The sequence below is a fragment of the Periophthalmus magnuspinnatus genome, chromosome 9, assembly GCF_009829125.3.
Source record: "Periophthalmus magnuspinnatus isolate fPerMag1 chromosome 9, fPerMag1.2.pri, whole genome shotgun sequence".
Lineage (NCBI taxonomy): Eukaryota > Metazoa > Chordata > Actinopteri > Gobiiformes > Gobiidae > Periophthalmus > Periophthalmus magnuspinnatus.
The window spans coordinates 8629536-8647084 of record NC_047134.1 but is presented as its reverse complement, the minus strand read 5'-3'; the positions used below and the strand labels follow the sequence as shown (position 1 = coordinate 8647084).

Genomic DNA, 17549 nt, shown 5'->3' with positions numbered 1-17549 from the left:
TCCACCTGCGGCAGCTGAGGAAACTCAAGCTGCCAGTCCAGATGATGGTGCAGTTTTACACTTCCATCATTGAGTCCATCCTCACTTCCTCCATCACTGTGTGGTTCGCTGGGGCCACTGCCAGGGACAAACAGAGACTGCAGCGCATTGTGCGCTCTGCTGAGAAGGTGATTGGCTGCAGCCTTCCATCTATACAGGACCTGTACGTCTCCAGGACTCGGGGGCGAGCAGGCCGTATAGCAGCTGACACTTCTCACCCTGGACATGGACTATTTGAGCCACTTCCCTCTGGCAGGAGGCTACGGTCCATTGGGACCAGAACCTCTCGCCATAAGAACAGTTTCTTCCCCTCTGCTGTTTGTCTCATGAACACTTTATAATATTTGCACTAAACTGGACACTTTATAATACCGGTCACTTTAATAAGCCACTTTGCACTGTTGTTCTGATGCTGCTGTTGTATATATTTTCTCACTTTAAGTATTTCATTTGATTTTTTTAAGTATATCTTTTTAACTTTGTGCATGCCCTTATTTGTATTTGTATTTATTCAGTGTGTTTATGTTGCACTTTTTCACCGAAGCAAGTTCCTAGTTTGTGAACTGTGTTCACAGACTATGGCAATAAAAGTCTTCTGATTCTGATTCTGATGTGTTCTGGTACATTCCATAGGTCTGCGCCCATCTGGTGGCACATGTCATTTACCTTTGTGTTAGTAAATCAAGATACTAGCTTGATGTAGTGCTGCACTGCTAGAAAATCCCTCACAATAATAAGATGGAAAGAACTGGCATGGCATAGAAGGGAAACAGTGCCCTCTACTGTTATTAAAGTGGTTGTAGCCACTGGCCAAAATACCGAACCATTAAACTGCAATATCCCACTTTATGTACAACTAATAAGTGTTCTCTGGTTTATAGACTATGAATGTGAAAATGATATTGTTACCTCTGTCTCTGTTATTACGTTTACACAAGGTATATTTTGTTAAAGTTATGTTAAGTTAAAAATCACCTTGAACGTTATAATTGCCTATTGATATTCAATCTAAAAAAAAAAGAAACAACGACATCTTGACTTTTCTTCTATTAAATAATAAATAATTAAAAATAACGTACGTAATGTACGTATCGTACGCTCAAAGACAGCGGTGGAAGTGCGGTCCGTGGTGTAGGCCTGTCCCACTTCAGCAAGAGGGCGGCTACACTGAGGAGGACACACTCTCGACCGGAACCTTCAAACTACACTTTGAGGAGTACTTCGAAGGGACCCTTCAAAAGGTGCATTTGGCGAATTGAAACACAGCCCTTATACTCCCCCCTCACTCTCTCTCAGTTTAGGTATTTAATCCCACTCCAAGTTCAAATTAGAAAATGTTTCTGATAGCAGAAAATTCTAACCTGGTCCAAAATCCTCTGCGGTGTCTTCGCTCTGCCACACCTCCAGAGAAGAGGGTCCAGCCAGGGGCCTACTGACCAGAGGGTAGGGGCCGCTGACCACAGGGGAGAGTTCACTCTTCCTCTTCTTTGCCTTCTTTTTCTTCTCCTTTTTCACTTTTTTCTTGTTCTTTTTCTTGTCCTTTTTTTTCCTCTGTTTGCTGTGCTTACGTTTCTTCCTCCTCTTCTTCTCTTGGCTGGATGGAGAAGAGGAGCTGGATGAGGAAGAGGAGGATGAGGAGGATGAACTTCTCCTTATTTTCTTTCTCTGTTTTTTGTCTGAGGAGAGAAAGACTTTAATATGAGTCAAGTGCCTAATTTGGCCATTGTTACATGTGTTGCACTATGTACCACAGTAAGAAACACAAATGTAAAAATAATTTCATATTGCCAATATAAAGCTTCTATCACTTTTAGAGTTACTAACAGTGGGAAGAGTATGGAATACTTTTACTGAAGCAAGAGTACTGTTACTTTAATACAAATATTACTCTTTAATTTTAGTCTATTTGCAGCTAAAAAGTTACATAGTGTGGCTTTTAGTCTGGGGTCTTATTTAGGACTTTTGTTTATAAAATTATATTATTATTACTATTATTACTACTACTACTATTTTATTATTATTATTATTATTATTATTATTATTATTTTTATTATTATTATTATCAAAGCAAGACAACTCAAAGTGCTTTCAAAACAGCACTTTGAATAAACCAATTACATTCGACAAGATCTGATTTTGCAGTATTTCTACTTTACCTGGTATCAAACTACACCAGGACGAAGTCCAACATGGACTAAAAAGAGCTTAAGAACAACCAATAGAGACTAAACTAGCCCTGATGAAGGAAGAACACAATGGATTTAAAGGTTTTATATTACACAAATTGTGAGCCTTTAGTCATGTTATAATGTTGTCACCTCATCAAAAACATACCTGGAGTTTTATTTTATTTTTTTTCCATCCATAAATATTTGGGTAATCCTTTATTATTAGTCTGGGTACATCTCAAAATGTTCCATTTCACCTTGTAGATAAACAGCTATTTTTAGCCTCAAATGAACTGCTTTACTCTTCAATACACTATAATAATCACAAGTTGTTGCTTTAATTTTTGAATATTTTTGTTTTATCATTTGTAGTTGAGATTGTCCAATGACAAATGTCTCTAATATCCGCTGGCGCACCGAAGAGTTGCAATAAAGTTGCAATAGCTGTAAATTCAGGTTTGCAATTATCAAAATGACTCTAGTGAAGGTGTGTATGGAGTTTAAAATCACAGTGGAGAGCTTCCTGTATAACTACTCAATGATATCACGAGGAGGAACAGAGTGTTTTCAATTTGAGTCAGGACACATGCAGGATTTGTGAGGTAAACATCTGTGAACAAAACAGAACTCCAGGTATGGATGAGGAAACAACAAAGATCCGAAATAGTGCAGACCTTTAAAACAGGGCGGGATCAAGTACACTTTATGCCAGGATCAGGACACATGGAGGTTTAAAGCAGGACAAAACGAGTAGGATGGGTCGGAGTGTTTCCTACCTTTGGGCTTGTCTCTCCGAGTACTATTCCTGCTGCTGCTGGAGGAGGAAGAGGAGGATTTGGACGTGGATGAAGACCGTCTCCGCTTCTTCTTACGGGTCTGTTTTTGCTCTCTGCCAACTCTGTCCCGAGACCTGCTGCGATCCATCACGGTCCCGAGGACTTACAACATGCAAATGTACGAAAACTGCGCGACCATGGGCAAAAACAGCGCGGACATAGCAGGACAGAACTGCTTCATTACCAGCGTTATTTGGGTCCGTCTGGGAATTCAGTCCGGGTGGAACAACTGAGCGTCTTCGTAGTTCCTTGGTCAGCGAGCAATACAAGTTCCCTGCGGTTTTAACTTTTTCTTTAGGCTATTGTGTATTATTTAAACAGTTATATAACCGTTATTTAAAATAACAATAACAGTTGAATTTGAAGTTGTGAAGTAAAAATAATGTACATTTATCCAGCATTTATTGCCATAAAAATAATTCGAAAAGTCCTTCAACAAAACAGACAAATTTAACCTATGTCACAGACTGTAAAATCTAAGTGATTATTATTAACTTGTATGGTCTTTATGTGACCTGTTGGATAGTAGTAAGATATGCCTAACAGCAGTAAGACTCGCCCGGGGACTACAGATGGTAAGTAGCTTTGGGTAAATCTGTTAAGTAATAAAGCTTCTTGCATCACATATACATATACCAAAATACTGAATGCATAGTAGTTCGAATAAAGCTTTTTCGGTGCATTATATATACATATATATCAAAACACTGAATTCATATATCCTTTGAATGTTGTCTAATAAGCACCATTTTTGTACTAAATTTTGAGCACTTGTTTGATACTCTAACACTGAAACTATTCATTCATTAAGGTTGTATCATTTTGAAGATTGTCTAACGAGCACCATACTCTAACACTGAAACTATTCATTCATTATAATATTCCTCCTTTAAAGGCAACATTGTGTGTTCTGAATTATGGGAAGCAGTTGGGTGCTTTTCAGAAACTCCCTTACAGAGATAAGGCAGCCGGAGGAGACTCAAGGCAGAAGGGCGGACCGGTGCAGTCGGGGATGTCCGAGAGTGGTGAACGAGGCCGGAGGAAGGAGCCAAGCCGTCAACCTGCTCAATATATTTGCATATTCATATTATATTTTATCCCCTGGGTCAAGGGAAAGGCAGGTAGTCAGAGCGCCTGACTGTAAGTCCTGCATACGTAGGCGGTTAGGGAAACGTTTTGACCCAGGGTTATGTATTAGGATTGTAACTGTCAGGGGAATATTTTTTTATATTTGAACAGATCGAATCCAGTCGTAATTTTTGATAGAACACGCCTAACAATCCCAACTACAATAACTGTCCTAAATAGCATCAAGTAGTTCTGTTTTACCCTGAACATGATTTTATACTGCTTTATTTTGTGACTATCTGGGAATAAGCCGTGTTGAAGACAAACTTCAGCTTTATCTTGAAACAAATATTCAAATGTATTCTAATATTTGTATTGCTCTTATCTTTATCAATGACTCTTTTAAGAATACATAATTTACTGTTAATATCTTTAACTTTATGGCATTAGTGCTTTATCATTTTATTGTGAATTTATTTTAATGTATTATTGTTATTTATTATGATTGAAAGAATACAAATACACAGCAGGATGACAAGATACTGTAATATTTATTCAAAGTCTTTACAAAGGCAATTGTGAATTCTTAAAGCTGATATTCTATATATCTTCAGACCTGATTTTGGTAGCCCTTTGTAACTAAGGCTAAACCACCAGTGAAATAAAAATAAAAGAAACTGTCAAATTTCTCCACTTAAATACTGCAGTAATAAATAACTCTAAAAAGTCTGTGTGTTGTTCCACAGACATTTTTAAAAAATGGATAAATAATGGCATAGGGTAAAATTTCAGCTGCGGAGTCAGTAACAGTTTCAATATGGCTGGACTGGCGTTGTGTGTCTCCCTGTCTATGTGCAAAGGAGCTCCAGGAAGCTCTCCGATAAACTGTGGGGGAGGGAGGGGGTGGAATGTCAGTGGAGCAGGACCCTTGGGTGCACCCACGGCCAATTAGGACGCGGCAGCCATGCGCAGCCTCTCAGGGGGGCACAGCAGGCTATTCTTAGCGGCTTTCACCGTGTTCTTCATCAGCATGGCCACAGTCATGGGCCCCACACCTCCAGGCACTGGGGTGATGAAGCCTGCCTTCTGTCGCACACCTGAGAAAGGACAAGGACACAGTCAGGCTGTGTCAGGAGCAGTCTCACTTTTACATTACTTTAAGTTCCAACTTCCACACCTATTAGTGTAGCCAATTTATCTGTTTAGCATCAAACCTGTGGAGTTACAGGGAATGTGATATACAGAAGCCTTTGTTAAACACACACAACTCTTCTTTAAAATCAGAAACACTATTTGCAAGTCACAGCTCATAATTATTGTAATGAGATTGTTATTATTCACACATACATATGTAAATACCCACATCAGTTCAATCAATTATGTCCAAAGGCCCTCCACAGAGCCTTTGAGATAGAGGCACATGTAGTGTGTTGGACACTTGCTTTGCCCAAACAGTAACATGTGTCAGGTTTGTATTGGAGTTTCACCCTATTGGCCATGTTCACGTTACTCTGCAAGCTCACTTGCAGTTTGCAGTAGATTGTAAAATTCAGATTGACTGGGTGGTGCAATAGAGTGAAGTCACACTGACCGTAATCAAACATTCACATCTTGTATAGACCCCGTCTAGACCCTTTTTATACCCAGACAAATCCTGTACCTTCAAAGTCCACATCTCCCACCAGCCGGCTCTTCCCGGTCACTGGGTCCTGTATCCGGTTTATTCCCACATCAATGACAGCTGCTCCGTCTTTGATCATATCTGCAGTGATCAAGTTAGGGATTCCTAAAAGAACCAACAATTCATTAGTGGAATGAATACATTTAAAGTAAAGTTTCTGAGGTTGTTCAGACCTGCTGCAGCTACAATGATATCAGCGATTTTGGTGTGCTGGCAGAGCTGTTCTTTGGGCGTGTACCGGTGCGAGATGGTCACTGTGGCATCACCTGCAACACACACATGTATACATATTACATTTATTTAGGATTTTCACTTTAAATGGAGTTCCTTTTCCCCATGTTTCTGCACTGTTTGGGTCACCATAGCAAAAGGCTTGTTGTGTTGTGTGGGTATTGTTTTGTCTGCATTGGGCTATGGAGTGAATAGTGATGAGGAGCTGGCCTCATGGCCCTCCACTCCTTTAGAAGAGGTGGCAGATGGATGGTGTCTCATTCTGTGCTGTGAAAGGGCCTTCTCCATATGTCATTGGCCCGGCTGTACTTCCTGCTCTCTTTGTGAGCTGTGATTGGCTCAGAGTGATCCTCACATGTAAACCAGGGGACAGGGAAACATGGCAAGCTAGTTTACAAATACTACCTTCTTTGGACATTCATCCATGTCACTATGCTGATGTGCCCTCCAGCCATTCTACATGCAGGGGAGTGCACTGTATGAACGCACATATAGATGACATGTTTACAACCAGGACCCCTGGTTCAACTCAAACCATGATAAAAGCATTCTTGTTATTGTTATAATTTGACTTTATTTTAATAATTTAAATTCTGTTGACAAAGTCCATACATTCATGTACCCCCTGTGCATGAGTGTATGTGCAGCGCCTTCTCACCTCCAGGCCTCTCATGACGCCCATCCGTGTGCAGCAGCATAGCGATGGGCATGCCCACATTCTTAGAGCGTCCGGCCACCACCACATTCTTCCCCAGTGTGGGGATCCCTGCACAGACACATGTCAAAGGATTGTAGAACATTTGGACAGACAGACAGAATAGGATGGTCCAACAGCAGGACAGTAGGAAGTAGGACAGAAGACCCATAGAACAATAGAAGAGGAGGCGGAGGAGCTACCTGTGCGCTTAATGATCTCCCACACGCCCCACGGGGTGGCAGGCAGCATGGTGGCCTGGTCCAGACACATGCGGCCCACGTTCACCACATGGAAACCATCCACATCCTTGATAGGTGCCACAGCGTTACAGATCGTGCGCTCGTCAATGTGATCTGCACAGACAGAAGAGTTATATAATGACATATGAGGAGCCTATACAGCAGTGCTGTACAGGCTCTACACAGTAGAACCACAGGAGAGCCAAGAGCATACCAGGCAGAGGTAGCTGTACTAGCAGCCCGTCCACGCGGTGGTCTGAGTTGAGTTTGTCAATGAGGTCCAGCAGGGCTTCCTCACTGGTGGATGAGTGCTTCAGGATGGTCTCACTGGAGATACCTGAGGACCACAGCGCAGTTAAACTATGCTCCACAAAAAACCTCAGAGATGTTCCACACGTACAAACATTCTCCTCACCAACATCCGCAGCAGCCCGGGTCTTGTTGAGGACGTAGGAGTGACTAGCTGGGTCATCCCCCACCAGCACCACACTTAGATGGGGTCTCCTGTTCCCCGCTAGCACCCATTTCTCCACCTCCACCCGCGTCTCCTCTCGGATCTGCCGTGCAAGCTTCCTCCCCGAGATCACCACAGCCTCTTGTCTGGAGACAAAACACATGCACATGTTAGAAACAACATACATCAAATTCTGTTGTCAAATGTAAAAGGTGAGCTCTGAGAGGCTGCAGGGCTGAGATGTCCTGTTATTCTTTTGTCATGCAGCAGACAGAAATTTGGTTAATTCCTATTGTGTCTCATCTATTACTCATTCAAGTTTTATTGCAACAAACAAGTTCAACCTGCTCAAACCTATTGTGCCTTTTGTTGCTTTAAAACTACTTAACCACCATTAACCGATTTAAAGTAAAAAGAAAAAACCCAGTCCAGACTTGGTCCTTGCGGCCTGCTGCAGTCTGCACTTCACACATGGAGCGGAGTGTGCTCACTAAAATTAGCCCAGTGACCTGACAGAGACATTTGGACCTGAGTGCTAGAGTTACCCTGTACACCCGCTGCTGTAATACACGTCATACTTGGTGTACAGGAGCCAAAGATAAATACAGACTGGTAGTGCCATTCAACCGTAGAGGTGGGTGACCCTTAATAGCCCAAACAAAGAGTGTACAATTTCGACTTTATCACAATTCAACTGACACACATAGACATTTGTGTTTGTGGAAATTAGGGGGCTAGCAACTTTTACACAGAATAAGACCCCATGCAGACACGGGAGCGCATCTGACACACAGGGACAGGGGGCAAGTGCAGCCTTCTGAAGTCATGAAGTCTTGAATGTTGGTTCTTCTTCCAGACCACAGGTACCAAAGCCAGTAGAAAGTTACTGACTCAAGGCTGTATTGTGTATTGTGATATCACCTCCTGTGTATTCACATGCAAATCAGTGACCTAACCTTATGTAAGCCGGAGCAAACCCGAAGGACAGCCCAGAGGAGCAGTGATGATGTAACACGCTATTTGTTTGCTAATTGACCCACTAACGCATTTGTGTGAAAACCGGGTGAGAGAGCACAAATGAGGAAAGTGGGATGCTGCAAACTTAGGGCCTGCAGTCGATTTTTTCCCAATGTGTTTGAGCAAATGTGTCTTGCCTTCCAAAATAAGTCTGCTGTGTGCTGTCTGCATCCAATTATAAATTGTTTTATTGTCAGAACGTACGCATTAGCATGCAAGTGGTCATTCACATGCTAGTTGTCGGGAGCATGCTAGCTGTCGTGACCATTACTGTGGCCACGAAACTCTGGTCTCTGAAAGTTGTAACAAGAGCTTATATATTAATTGTAGTGAATAATTAGGATGTTCGAAATGCATAAGGTAAGCGAGGAATAACTTTGTACCACTGCACTGTACCACCTTTTGAACAGCATCATGAACCCAAGAAATGCGGCTCAAAGCAATAGCGACCAGCTTCAAAACTTAATGGTTTACTTAAACATAAGAATAGACTGCAATTCAACTTAAAGAGGTTTGCTAGGTTAATATCACATGAATGGGTCATCACCATAATATTTACACATGTTGAAATCATAGTAGTGCCTGTCCTTAATGTACAGTCTAATAAAACAAAGGAAACATGAAGTACTAAACACATGCCTTTGAGATCAAGACTGAAAGATTCAACCAAACCTGCAAATGGAATGATCACAACAAACTAAACTAAATATACATGTTCATAGATATTTTAATCAGTGTATTAACATATTTAATAAGTTTCACTTTTCACCTTCATTTGTTATCTGGGCGAGTCAGTCCCTCCTCAGAGCGCTATCACAACACAATCAGCTTGCATCCCGCTAATGAAACTACTGCACACATTTATGTTGTAAGTTGTAAAGTATTGTTTTGTATCGTGATTTTGTATATTTACGAAAATAATGTAGGCTTGTGGGCTATGTACTGGTACCATTTTGTTTTAAATTGTTAATTGCTATGATATCAATACCATACCAATACTTGTTTGTTTTGTTTTTGTCTGTTTGTATTGTATTGTAAACAGGGCGCCCAAGTGCTCTCACTGGGTTCCCCTGTATAAATAAATCACATACACATTGTCGTAAATGCATTATAAACATTTATATCAGTAAGACCCCTGGGTGCCTATGTAGCGGGTGAAGCTGCTGTCATGCGCAGGTTGTCACACGGGAGCACGTTTGGGACCATGAGTGAGTCATTAGTCCATTAAACACATGGCCCTCACGCTGCACCATGCACGTTTACAATCAACTCAACACGAAATGAACCTGTGAGCTCATAGTGGGAGAGAGGATCTATACAATGCAAAAAGTTCTTATCTAGTCACATTTAAATTTACTTGAATTCAGAATAATATTAATCTGGAGTTTTGACTAGGTGACATTTAAAGGGCCAGTACCTGATTTTTTCCACATGTATTTGAGCAAAATTTGTCTTGCTCCAGTAGAGACATTTTGCATAAGCAGGTCAAAATAAGTCAGCTGCATGCTGTCTGCATCTAATTATAAAGTGTTTCATTGTCAGAGAATCAGGAAGTGCACTGTTAGCATGCTAACATGCTAGCATTACTGTGATGTGACTGCAAAACTCTGCTCTGGTCTCTGAAAGTTGTGAAAAGTTCTAATAAACTTGTGGCAGTGAATAGTTAGAATGCATAAGGTAAGTGAGAAATAACTTTGGACCACTGCAACTTACTGTTTTTGACATCTTTGTACCACAGAATATTTCACTGGTTTGAGGATATTCCAAACAAGTGACATTTCTCTTGTCTTCAGTTACAACATATCTTGATGTATTTATTCACTTTGACATGACATTTGGCTAGCAGCTGAAACATGTCAAGGTATGCAACTCGCTAACTAATTCTAACAAATCCAAATTGTTACAAGATATCTTAATTTTAAAAGGTTCTATATTACATGAAATTTAAGTCATGTTAGAATGCAACTCCAAGTAAAAACTTGGGGTTGTGTTTTGTTTCGTGCACTCATGTTCGAGTAATCCATTATTATTAGTCTGTCTACATTTCCAAAGTTTAAAATGCTCTGTTCCACCTTGTAGTGGTAGCTTTCACATTAACAGCTACGTTTTGCCTTTAGTACAATAAAGACAGGCAAGTCCAAGGATGAAATTATGCAAATTAGTCTAACACAGCTTTGTGGAGTTTAAAAATACAGTGGAGCACTTCCTGTATTACCACATGACATCACATGACTGTTGACTGTTTTCTGTTTGAGAGAAGGACCTAAATATGCAGGGGTTGGGTGTTGAACATGTGTGAATGAAACAAAACCCTTGGTATGTTTATGAAGAAACAACATTATAACATAATATGGGCCCTTTCAATAAGACATTACATATTCAATGAGGTAAGAACATTTCCTTAGCCCATGGGCAAATTATTCTTGCTTGAAATAGGTAGTAATTTAATAACCCACACAGAATTACTGAAATTCAAGACATTTTAACTCATCTAGAATATATTTTTGTAGTTTTGCAGAGACTATGCAGAGGAGTGCTGGAGGTGCAGAAACCGGAGAACCCAGTCTAAATCTAACTGAACATTATAGATAAGGACATACTTTTGAGCTGGTGCAGGGCTGTCACAAAGTCACTGTGGAATTCACACATTATAGCTGGTGGGTATATTGAAAAATGTATATTATGTGGCAATTGTCAAGTAGAAAATTGAGTATATAGACTGTAATGAAAACTATCAAAAATGCCTTCACCTTAAGAGGCTTTACTTTACATTTCAGCACTTTTGTGGTCAATTCGATGGTCCATTCATGTTTGAACCAAGATATTTACAGGCAGATTTTAGCAAAACCCTTGCCCAAATACATCTATAATTTATAATTTGCTTGATTTCTACCCATTCCTGAGTTTCAACTTAGGCCAACAGAATAGGCTTATTTCTTCTTTGGAATGGTTAAAGAAAAGGTTAAAAGAAGGAAGCTGAAATACAAATTGTTTCATAAGAATTTACCACATTTTGACCACAACTTGCCTTGTGCAAATGGTGATATTGGTTAAAAAGATAAAAGAGCTCAGATAAAAGGGAATACAACCAGATTTTTTACAGCAATAAAATGTAGATGCCACAGTTAGGTTTTACTTTTACTGTGATATTGAGGAGAAAAAAACATTTCTGTTAGGCTACACTTTTATGACCCGCTTATTAACCAGGTTTAGGTTTGATAATAGTCCTCGGATCTTTATTTTAAACTCTGAACAACAACACTTTGCCTCACACTACTAAGGTTGAATAAATCTTCTGCACTGTCACAAAGTCCCTGATGAATATAGGCTAATAAACATAAGTTGAATGTTCTGGTCTTTATGAGGCGAGCTATGTCATACTGCCTAGCCCTGTGCCAAAAACACAGCAGCCCCGGTCTCCCACTGAGACCTGCTCCTGTCTTGTTGGGCTGCAAAAACCCACCACGATTTCATCAGCCAGCCAAGCTGCTGTGATACCGGCAAACCGCTAGGGGCGCGACACAACAGGCTGAATGCGGACATTTAATACGGTCTTTCCCACACACAAATCCGCGGGAAGTGTACAAATACTGCGTTATACAAACGGTATATACACAGTACTACCGGTAAAATCTTATCGTTTACGTTAGAGCCCGGTTTGACGCAGTGCGCACACTCACCTTGCCGCGCTCGTGTGCAGTTGGCAGACCTGGTGCTGCGAGTGTTGGCACAGTTTTCTGAGGGTCCTGACCGCAGCCATGATAAAGACGAAGAGGAGAGGACAGAGGACAGAGGACAAACCACCAGGTACAACAGACGAGCTGCGCCGGAGCCGAAAGAGAAGGGCTCTGTGGAAGGACGAGCCGCAGAGACGCGCTTTAACTAGCACCCCTCCCACTTACCCACGCCTGACGTCATTCTTATCTGCTGCCACGCCCCCCGTACGTCGAGCCTCTTTCACAGCACTGTGGTAATAGTCCTACTGATGCAGGAGTTTACTTCTATTTAAGTTATTTACTGCAGTATGGTAAATACACATTCATAACAAGCTAAAACCAGGTCTGCTACATATAGCATACACACGTCTTACCAGTCTGGCTGGTCCCTTAAGAGTAGGGCTGTTTTGTGTTGTGTTTTGGCGCGAGGCGCCCTACTGTACGGCCACTGTATGTACTGCTCACCGTGCAAAAAATGTTGTGTTGTGGCAAATGCCTGTTCAGCACCTTGTACTACGGGTAGGACAAGAAAGTAACACATGATATAATAACATGTGGACAGCATCTAGAGAAGAAAACCTGGTTTAAAGGAATAGTTGGAATTACAACTTAACCTGTGTGTCCAGAGCCTTAAACTGCAGATAGAAGACACCCATCCATCAATTTTCTTCTGCTTTATCTAGGGCAGAGGCAGCAGTCTGGGTAGGGTGGCCCAAACTTCCCTCTTCACACACACACCTCTGCCAGCTCTTTCAGGGGAATCCCAAAGCGTTCCCAGGTCAGCCAAGAGACATAATCCCTCCAGCGTGTCCTGGGTCTTCCCCGGGGCCTTCTCCCAGTGGGACATACCTGGAACACCTCCCATTGGGAAGCATCCAGAAGGCATCCGGAACAGATTCCCAAGCCACCTCATCTGCCTCCTCTCAACATGGAGGAGCAGTGGTTCTACTTCAAGCTCCTCCTGTGTGACTGAGCTTCCTCACCCTATCGTTAAGGGAGCTCCCAGTCACCCTGCGGAGGAAGCTCATTTCGACCGCTTGTATCTGCAGTCTTGTCCTTTTGGTCATTATCCAAAGCTCATGACCATAGGTGAGGGTAGGAACGTAGAGTGAGTGGTAAATCTCAGTCTTTGCCTTTCGACTCAGCTCCTTCTTTACCACAACAGTCTGATACGGCGACCGCATCACTGCAGACGCTGCAGCGATCCGCTTGTCAATCTCACACTCCATCCTTCCCTCTCTTGTGAACAAAATCTCAAGATACTTGAACTCCTCCACTTGAGGCAGGGACTCTCCACCCACCCCAAGAGGGCAAGCCACCTTTTTCTGGTTGACAACCATGACCTCGGAGCTGATTTTTATCCCAGCCACTTCACACTTGGCTGCAAACTGCTCCAGGGCATGTTGCAGGTCCTGGTTCGATAAAGCCATCAGGACAATATCATCTACAAACAGCAGAGATGAGATCCTGTGGTCCCCAAACCGGACCACCTCCGGCCCCTAGCTGCACCTAGAAATTCTTTCCATAAAATCAATGAACAGAACTGGTGACAAAAGGCAGCCCTGGCAGAGTCCAACATGCACAGGGAACAGGTCTGACTTACTGCTGGCAATGCGCCCACAGCTCCTGCTCCAGCCATACAGGGACCGGACAGCTCTTAGCAAAGGTCCCCAGAACCCATACTCCTGGTGCACTCCCCACAGGATACCACAAGGAACATGGCCGAATGCCTTCTCCAGATCCACAAAGCACGTGTGGACTGGTTGGGTAAACTTCCAAGAACCCTCAGGCACCCGAGCTGGTGCAGAGTTCCACAACCGGGACAAAAACCATACTGCTCCTCCTGAATCCAAGGTTCAACTATTGGTTGGATTCTTCTCTCCAGTACCCTGGAATAAACCTTACTGGAGAGGCTGAGGAGTGTGATTCCGCTATAGTTGGAACACACCCCTTCGTGGTCCCCCTTCTTAAACAGAGGGACCACCACCCCAGTTTGCCAATCCAGAGGTACTGTCCCCAACTGCCACACGATGTTGCAAAGACATGTCAACCAAGACAGCACCACAGCATCCAGAGACTTAAGATACTCCGGACAGAGCTCATCCTCCCCCAGAGCCTTGCCACCTAGACGCTTGCCAAACACATCGGTGACTTCAGCCAAGGTGATGGATGAGTCTATCTCCAAGGCCTCAGTCTCTGCTTCCTACTTGAAAGATGTGACGATGGAATTGAGGAGATCCTCAAATTATTCTTTCCACCATTTGACAACATCCCCAGTTGAGGTCAGCAGCTCTCTACCTGCGTTGTAAACTCTGGTGAAGCATTGCTTCCCCCTCCCGAGGTGTCAGCCAGTTTGCCAGAATTTCTTTGAGGCCAAGTGATAGTCCTCGCAACGCCAGAGAAGTGGAGAGTCCAGCCTCTCTCAAGGAGATGGGTACTAGAGCCCAAGCAGTGTGTGGAGGTGAGCCTTACTATATATAACCGGTACCTCTTAACCTCCTGCACAACTTCAGGCTCCCCCTTCCCCCTAACAAGGTGACGTCCCACATCGCCAGATGTTGTGTCCTTGGACTAGGATTGTCGAGACACTCATCCTTGACTGCTGCCCAATCCTTCTCACACCTGACCCTGATAGAGAACACATACACGTTTTTGTCATTCTCAGTATGTGGACAGGCCATGCTCATGTGAAAGCTCAGAACCTCCAGAATTCACTCACTGAGCTGCAGAGGCTGCACTAGCACTGAGTCATGATTGGTTGCTGGTGCTGGGGTTTATGTAGTGACGACTCACATCAGAAAATCCTTTTATATTTAAACCAACTGAATATCAGCATACCCAAATGAGAGACTCGTGAGGATCATTCTGCTTCGGATAATTGTATTGAGAACTAACACACCAAATAAATTGAACACCATACCCAGTACCAATAATAATCAGTGGTGGAAAGAGTGCTGCAGATTTGTACTCCAGTAAAAGTACTTTTATGTGGCTAAAAAGTACAAGTACTGCTGCCAAAATTATACTTGAATGAAAATAAAAATACTCTGAGTACTAGTCACTAGTTACTTTTAAACAGATTTTTAGAAGAATTTTACATCAGTATTTTATTTAAATGAAACAGTTCAAAAGCTGAATTGAACCATTTTAAACAACAATCTGCCTATTCTCTGAGCTCTATCCAAGCAGAGCAGGTGACGCAGTGCTGTTATGTGAGTTCGGTTTGGAAAGAACCAGATACAATGTTGAGGCAGCCGTGGATTGAGACGATTGCAACTCACTGCTCAAGATTTTACATGTGTAGAATTATACTCAATTACAAGTACAATTATACTCAATTACAAATACAATTATACTAGCTTACAAGTAGAAGTACAGGTTTAATAATGTGCTCTAAAAATGTACTCTAAAAATTACAATTACCCCAAAAATCTGCTCAGTTACAGTAACGTGAGTATTTGTAATTGGATACTTTCCACCCCTGGCAATAATTTCCATCATATATATGTTATAAGTAATAAGTTGCATATAAACATTTTATATAATACTTAGACCTAATTGATTGAGAGACTAATTTGTATTATTGGAGAATGAAGTCTGTTGAAGAAATTTGTTGTTGTTTTCTTACTCATTCCACATTTGTACATTGCCTGACTGTTTTGACTGCAGTCTTGATAAAAGTCCAGCTCATGGCACCGGATCTGAACCCGATGAGGATCACTTTTATTTACTAACATCAGTTTCCTTTAAAGTCTGAAGAGAGGTGATATAAATATGAACTGTAACAGTATAAGTCCTGGCAGTCAGCTATCATCCACAGGGTCACACAGGAAGCACCGTGGGACCATGGGTGGGTAAGATAAACCGCTGCTATGTTGCAACAGTAGCAAAATAAAAACTTGCAATCAAAAAACAAGATAAACTATTATTAAAAGAACCATATGTAAGACTTTGATTTTAAATTTCATAAACATGAGCCATCTGTGTCCCCCAGATATATGATAGACATGTTCAAATTTCACATTTCAAATATAGCTTTTATTGATAACAATTCTAATGCTGATTTGTACTCAATTACAAAAACATTAAACACAGTGTCCCATTTATTTGTTGTTTTGGTTCTTAAGACAATCACCCAATCAGAAAGCACAATGAGTTTCACATGAGTCTCTCATTTTGGTTGCCAGTTTCAGTGTTGAAATCCAGTTGGTTTAACCTAAAATGCCTCTCTCTCATCTAAATAGTCACCACCTAAACTCCAGCACCTGCAGCCAATCATTAATCATTAATGATAATTAATCATTAATTTTACTGTACTGGAATTTCCCCACTGTGGGACTAATAAAGGCATATCTTATCTTATCAGAACTAGTGCAGTTTCTGCTGCTCAGTGAGTGAAGGCCTAGAGGTTCTGAGCTTTCACATGAGGCATGACCTGTCCACATACTGAGAAAGGGAAAAACTTAGAATTTAGAATTAAGCTGGTATAAACTATATTATTCTACTTGGTTCAAAGTTCAAAAAAAGTGGTAGTGAGGATACTGAGGTATTCATGAAGATATACAGTATATAATTTTATATGCATAATTTCGAATTTTTTTTTTACACTTACGTCACAATTTTAAATGACAAATAAGGGAAGTTAGTAACAGGTGCGTAGGCCGTCGCACTGTTTGATTACAACTCAAAACCGCCCCCCAGTGACTATTTTCACTTTCAGTGTAAACAGTGTGCGCATGTGCAGGTAAAATTGTTGCCAGGTCCGCTTTTTTGCATCACATTTAGTTTTAATAGTTTTCTTGAGTAGTTGCTTAAGATGACAGATTAACTTTTTACAGTTTATTTTTTTATTCAGTGTTTTGCATTGCTGTTCCTACGTAAATGTTTTAAATTGTTTAGTCTTTTGCCATACAAATCATTCCCTTACACAATGCATACAATTTCAGATCTGAAAGTTGTTGCTATGGGGGGTTTAATATTTCCACTTTTACCTGAATGTATTAAAGGGCCTGTATCACGCAAAGTTTTGATCTATGTTATGATGTTGTTTCCTCATCACAAATATAATTCATTCACACATTCAAATCTTGCATATTTAGGCTGTGTTCTTTTCTCAAACTGAAAACAGCCTGTTCCACCTTGTGATGTTGTATGGTAAAACAGGAAAGCTCCTCTGTGTTTTTAAACTCCATACACATTTTTGCCATCTTTGAATTTACAGCTATTGTTTTAACCTTGTTGAAACCTCTTCACTCCCCAGGGCACCAGCAGATATTAAAGACTTTCTGTGGCAATCTCGACTGAACAAAAAGTAGAATAATGAACAAAAAAGGTAAGCCTTAATTGAGACTAAAATAGCTTAGTAAATCATAAAATTATGTGTGAATGAAACAAAACAAACAA

The 17549-nt window shown here is 41.4% G+C and overlaps 2 protein-coding genes across 2 annotated transcripts in view; both read right to left on the bottom strand.

The window, feature by feature from the left end:
* arl6ip4 (ADP-ribosylation factor-like 6 interacting protein 4) overlaps positions 1–3247 on the bottom strand; it is a 43072-nt gene extending 39825 nt beyond the window's left edge. Inside the window, exons 1-2 of the mRNA XM_033972864.2 lie at positions 2984–3247; positions 1401–1715 (exon numbers count right to left, since the gene is read on the bottom strand). Of these exons, the coding sequence (XP_033828755.1) occupies positions 1401–1715; positions 2984–3131 (463 nt within the window). The 5' untranslated portion in view covers positions 3132–3247. The remainder of the gene's footprint in view (positions 1–1400; positions 1716–2983) is intronic.
* A 1396-nt stretch (positions 3248–4643) lies between these two features.
* mthfd2 (methylenetetrahydrofolate dehydrogenase (NADP+ dependent) 2, methenyltetrahydrofolate cyclohydrolase) lies at positions 4644–12340 on the bottom strand. The gene is made up of 8 exons (XM_033973216.2): positions 12111–12340; positions 7375–7559; positions 7174–7296; positions 6921–7073; positions 6682–6789; positions 5966–6058; positions 5772–5897; positions 4644–5208 (listed from the first exon to the last, which is right to left on the bottom strand). The coding sequence occupies exons 1-8, from the start codon at positions 12188–12190 to the stop codon at positions 5060–5062; spliced, it is 1017 nt and encodes a 338-aa protein (XP_033829107.1). The 5' UTR covers positions 12191–12340; the 3' UTR covers positions 4644–5059.
* Between the last annotated feature and the right edge of the window lie 5209 nt (positions 12341–17549).

Excerpts from the sequence above, each read along its gene's own strand:
- mthfd2 (XM_033973216.2), bottom strand. The coding sequence starts at position 12,190 with ATGGCTGCGGTCAGGACCCTCAGAAAACTGTGCCAACACTCGCAGCAC. Across the intron at positions 7,297-7,374 it reads CCGGGCTGCTGCGGATGTTG|GTATCTCCAGTGAGACCATC; the intron begins GTGAGGAGAATG and ends TGTGGTCCTCAG. Across the intron at positions 6,059-6,681 it reads GCGTCATGAGAGGCCTGGAG|GTGATGCCACAGTGACCATC; the intron begins GTGAGAAGGCGC and ends TGTGTGTTGCAG.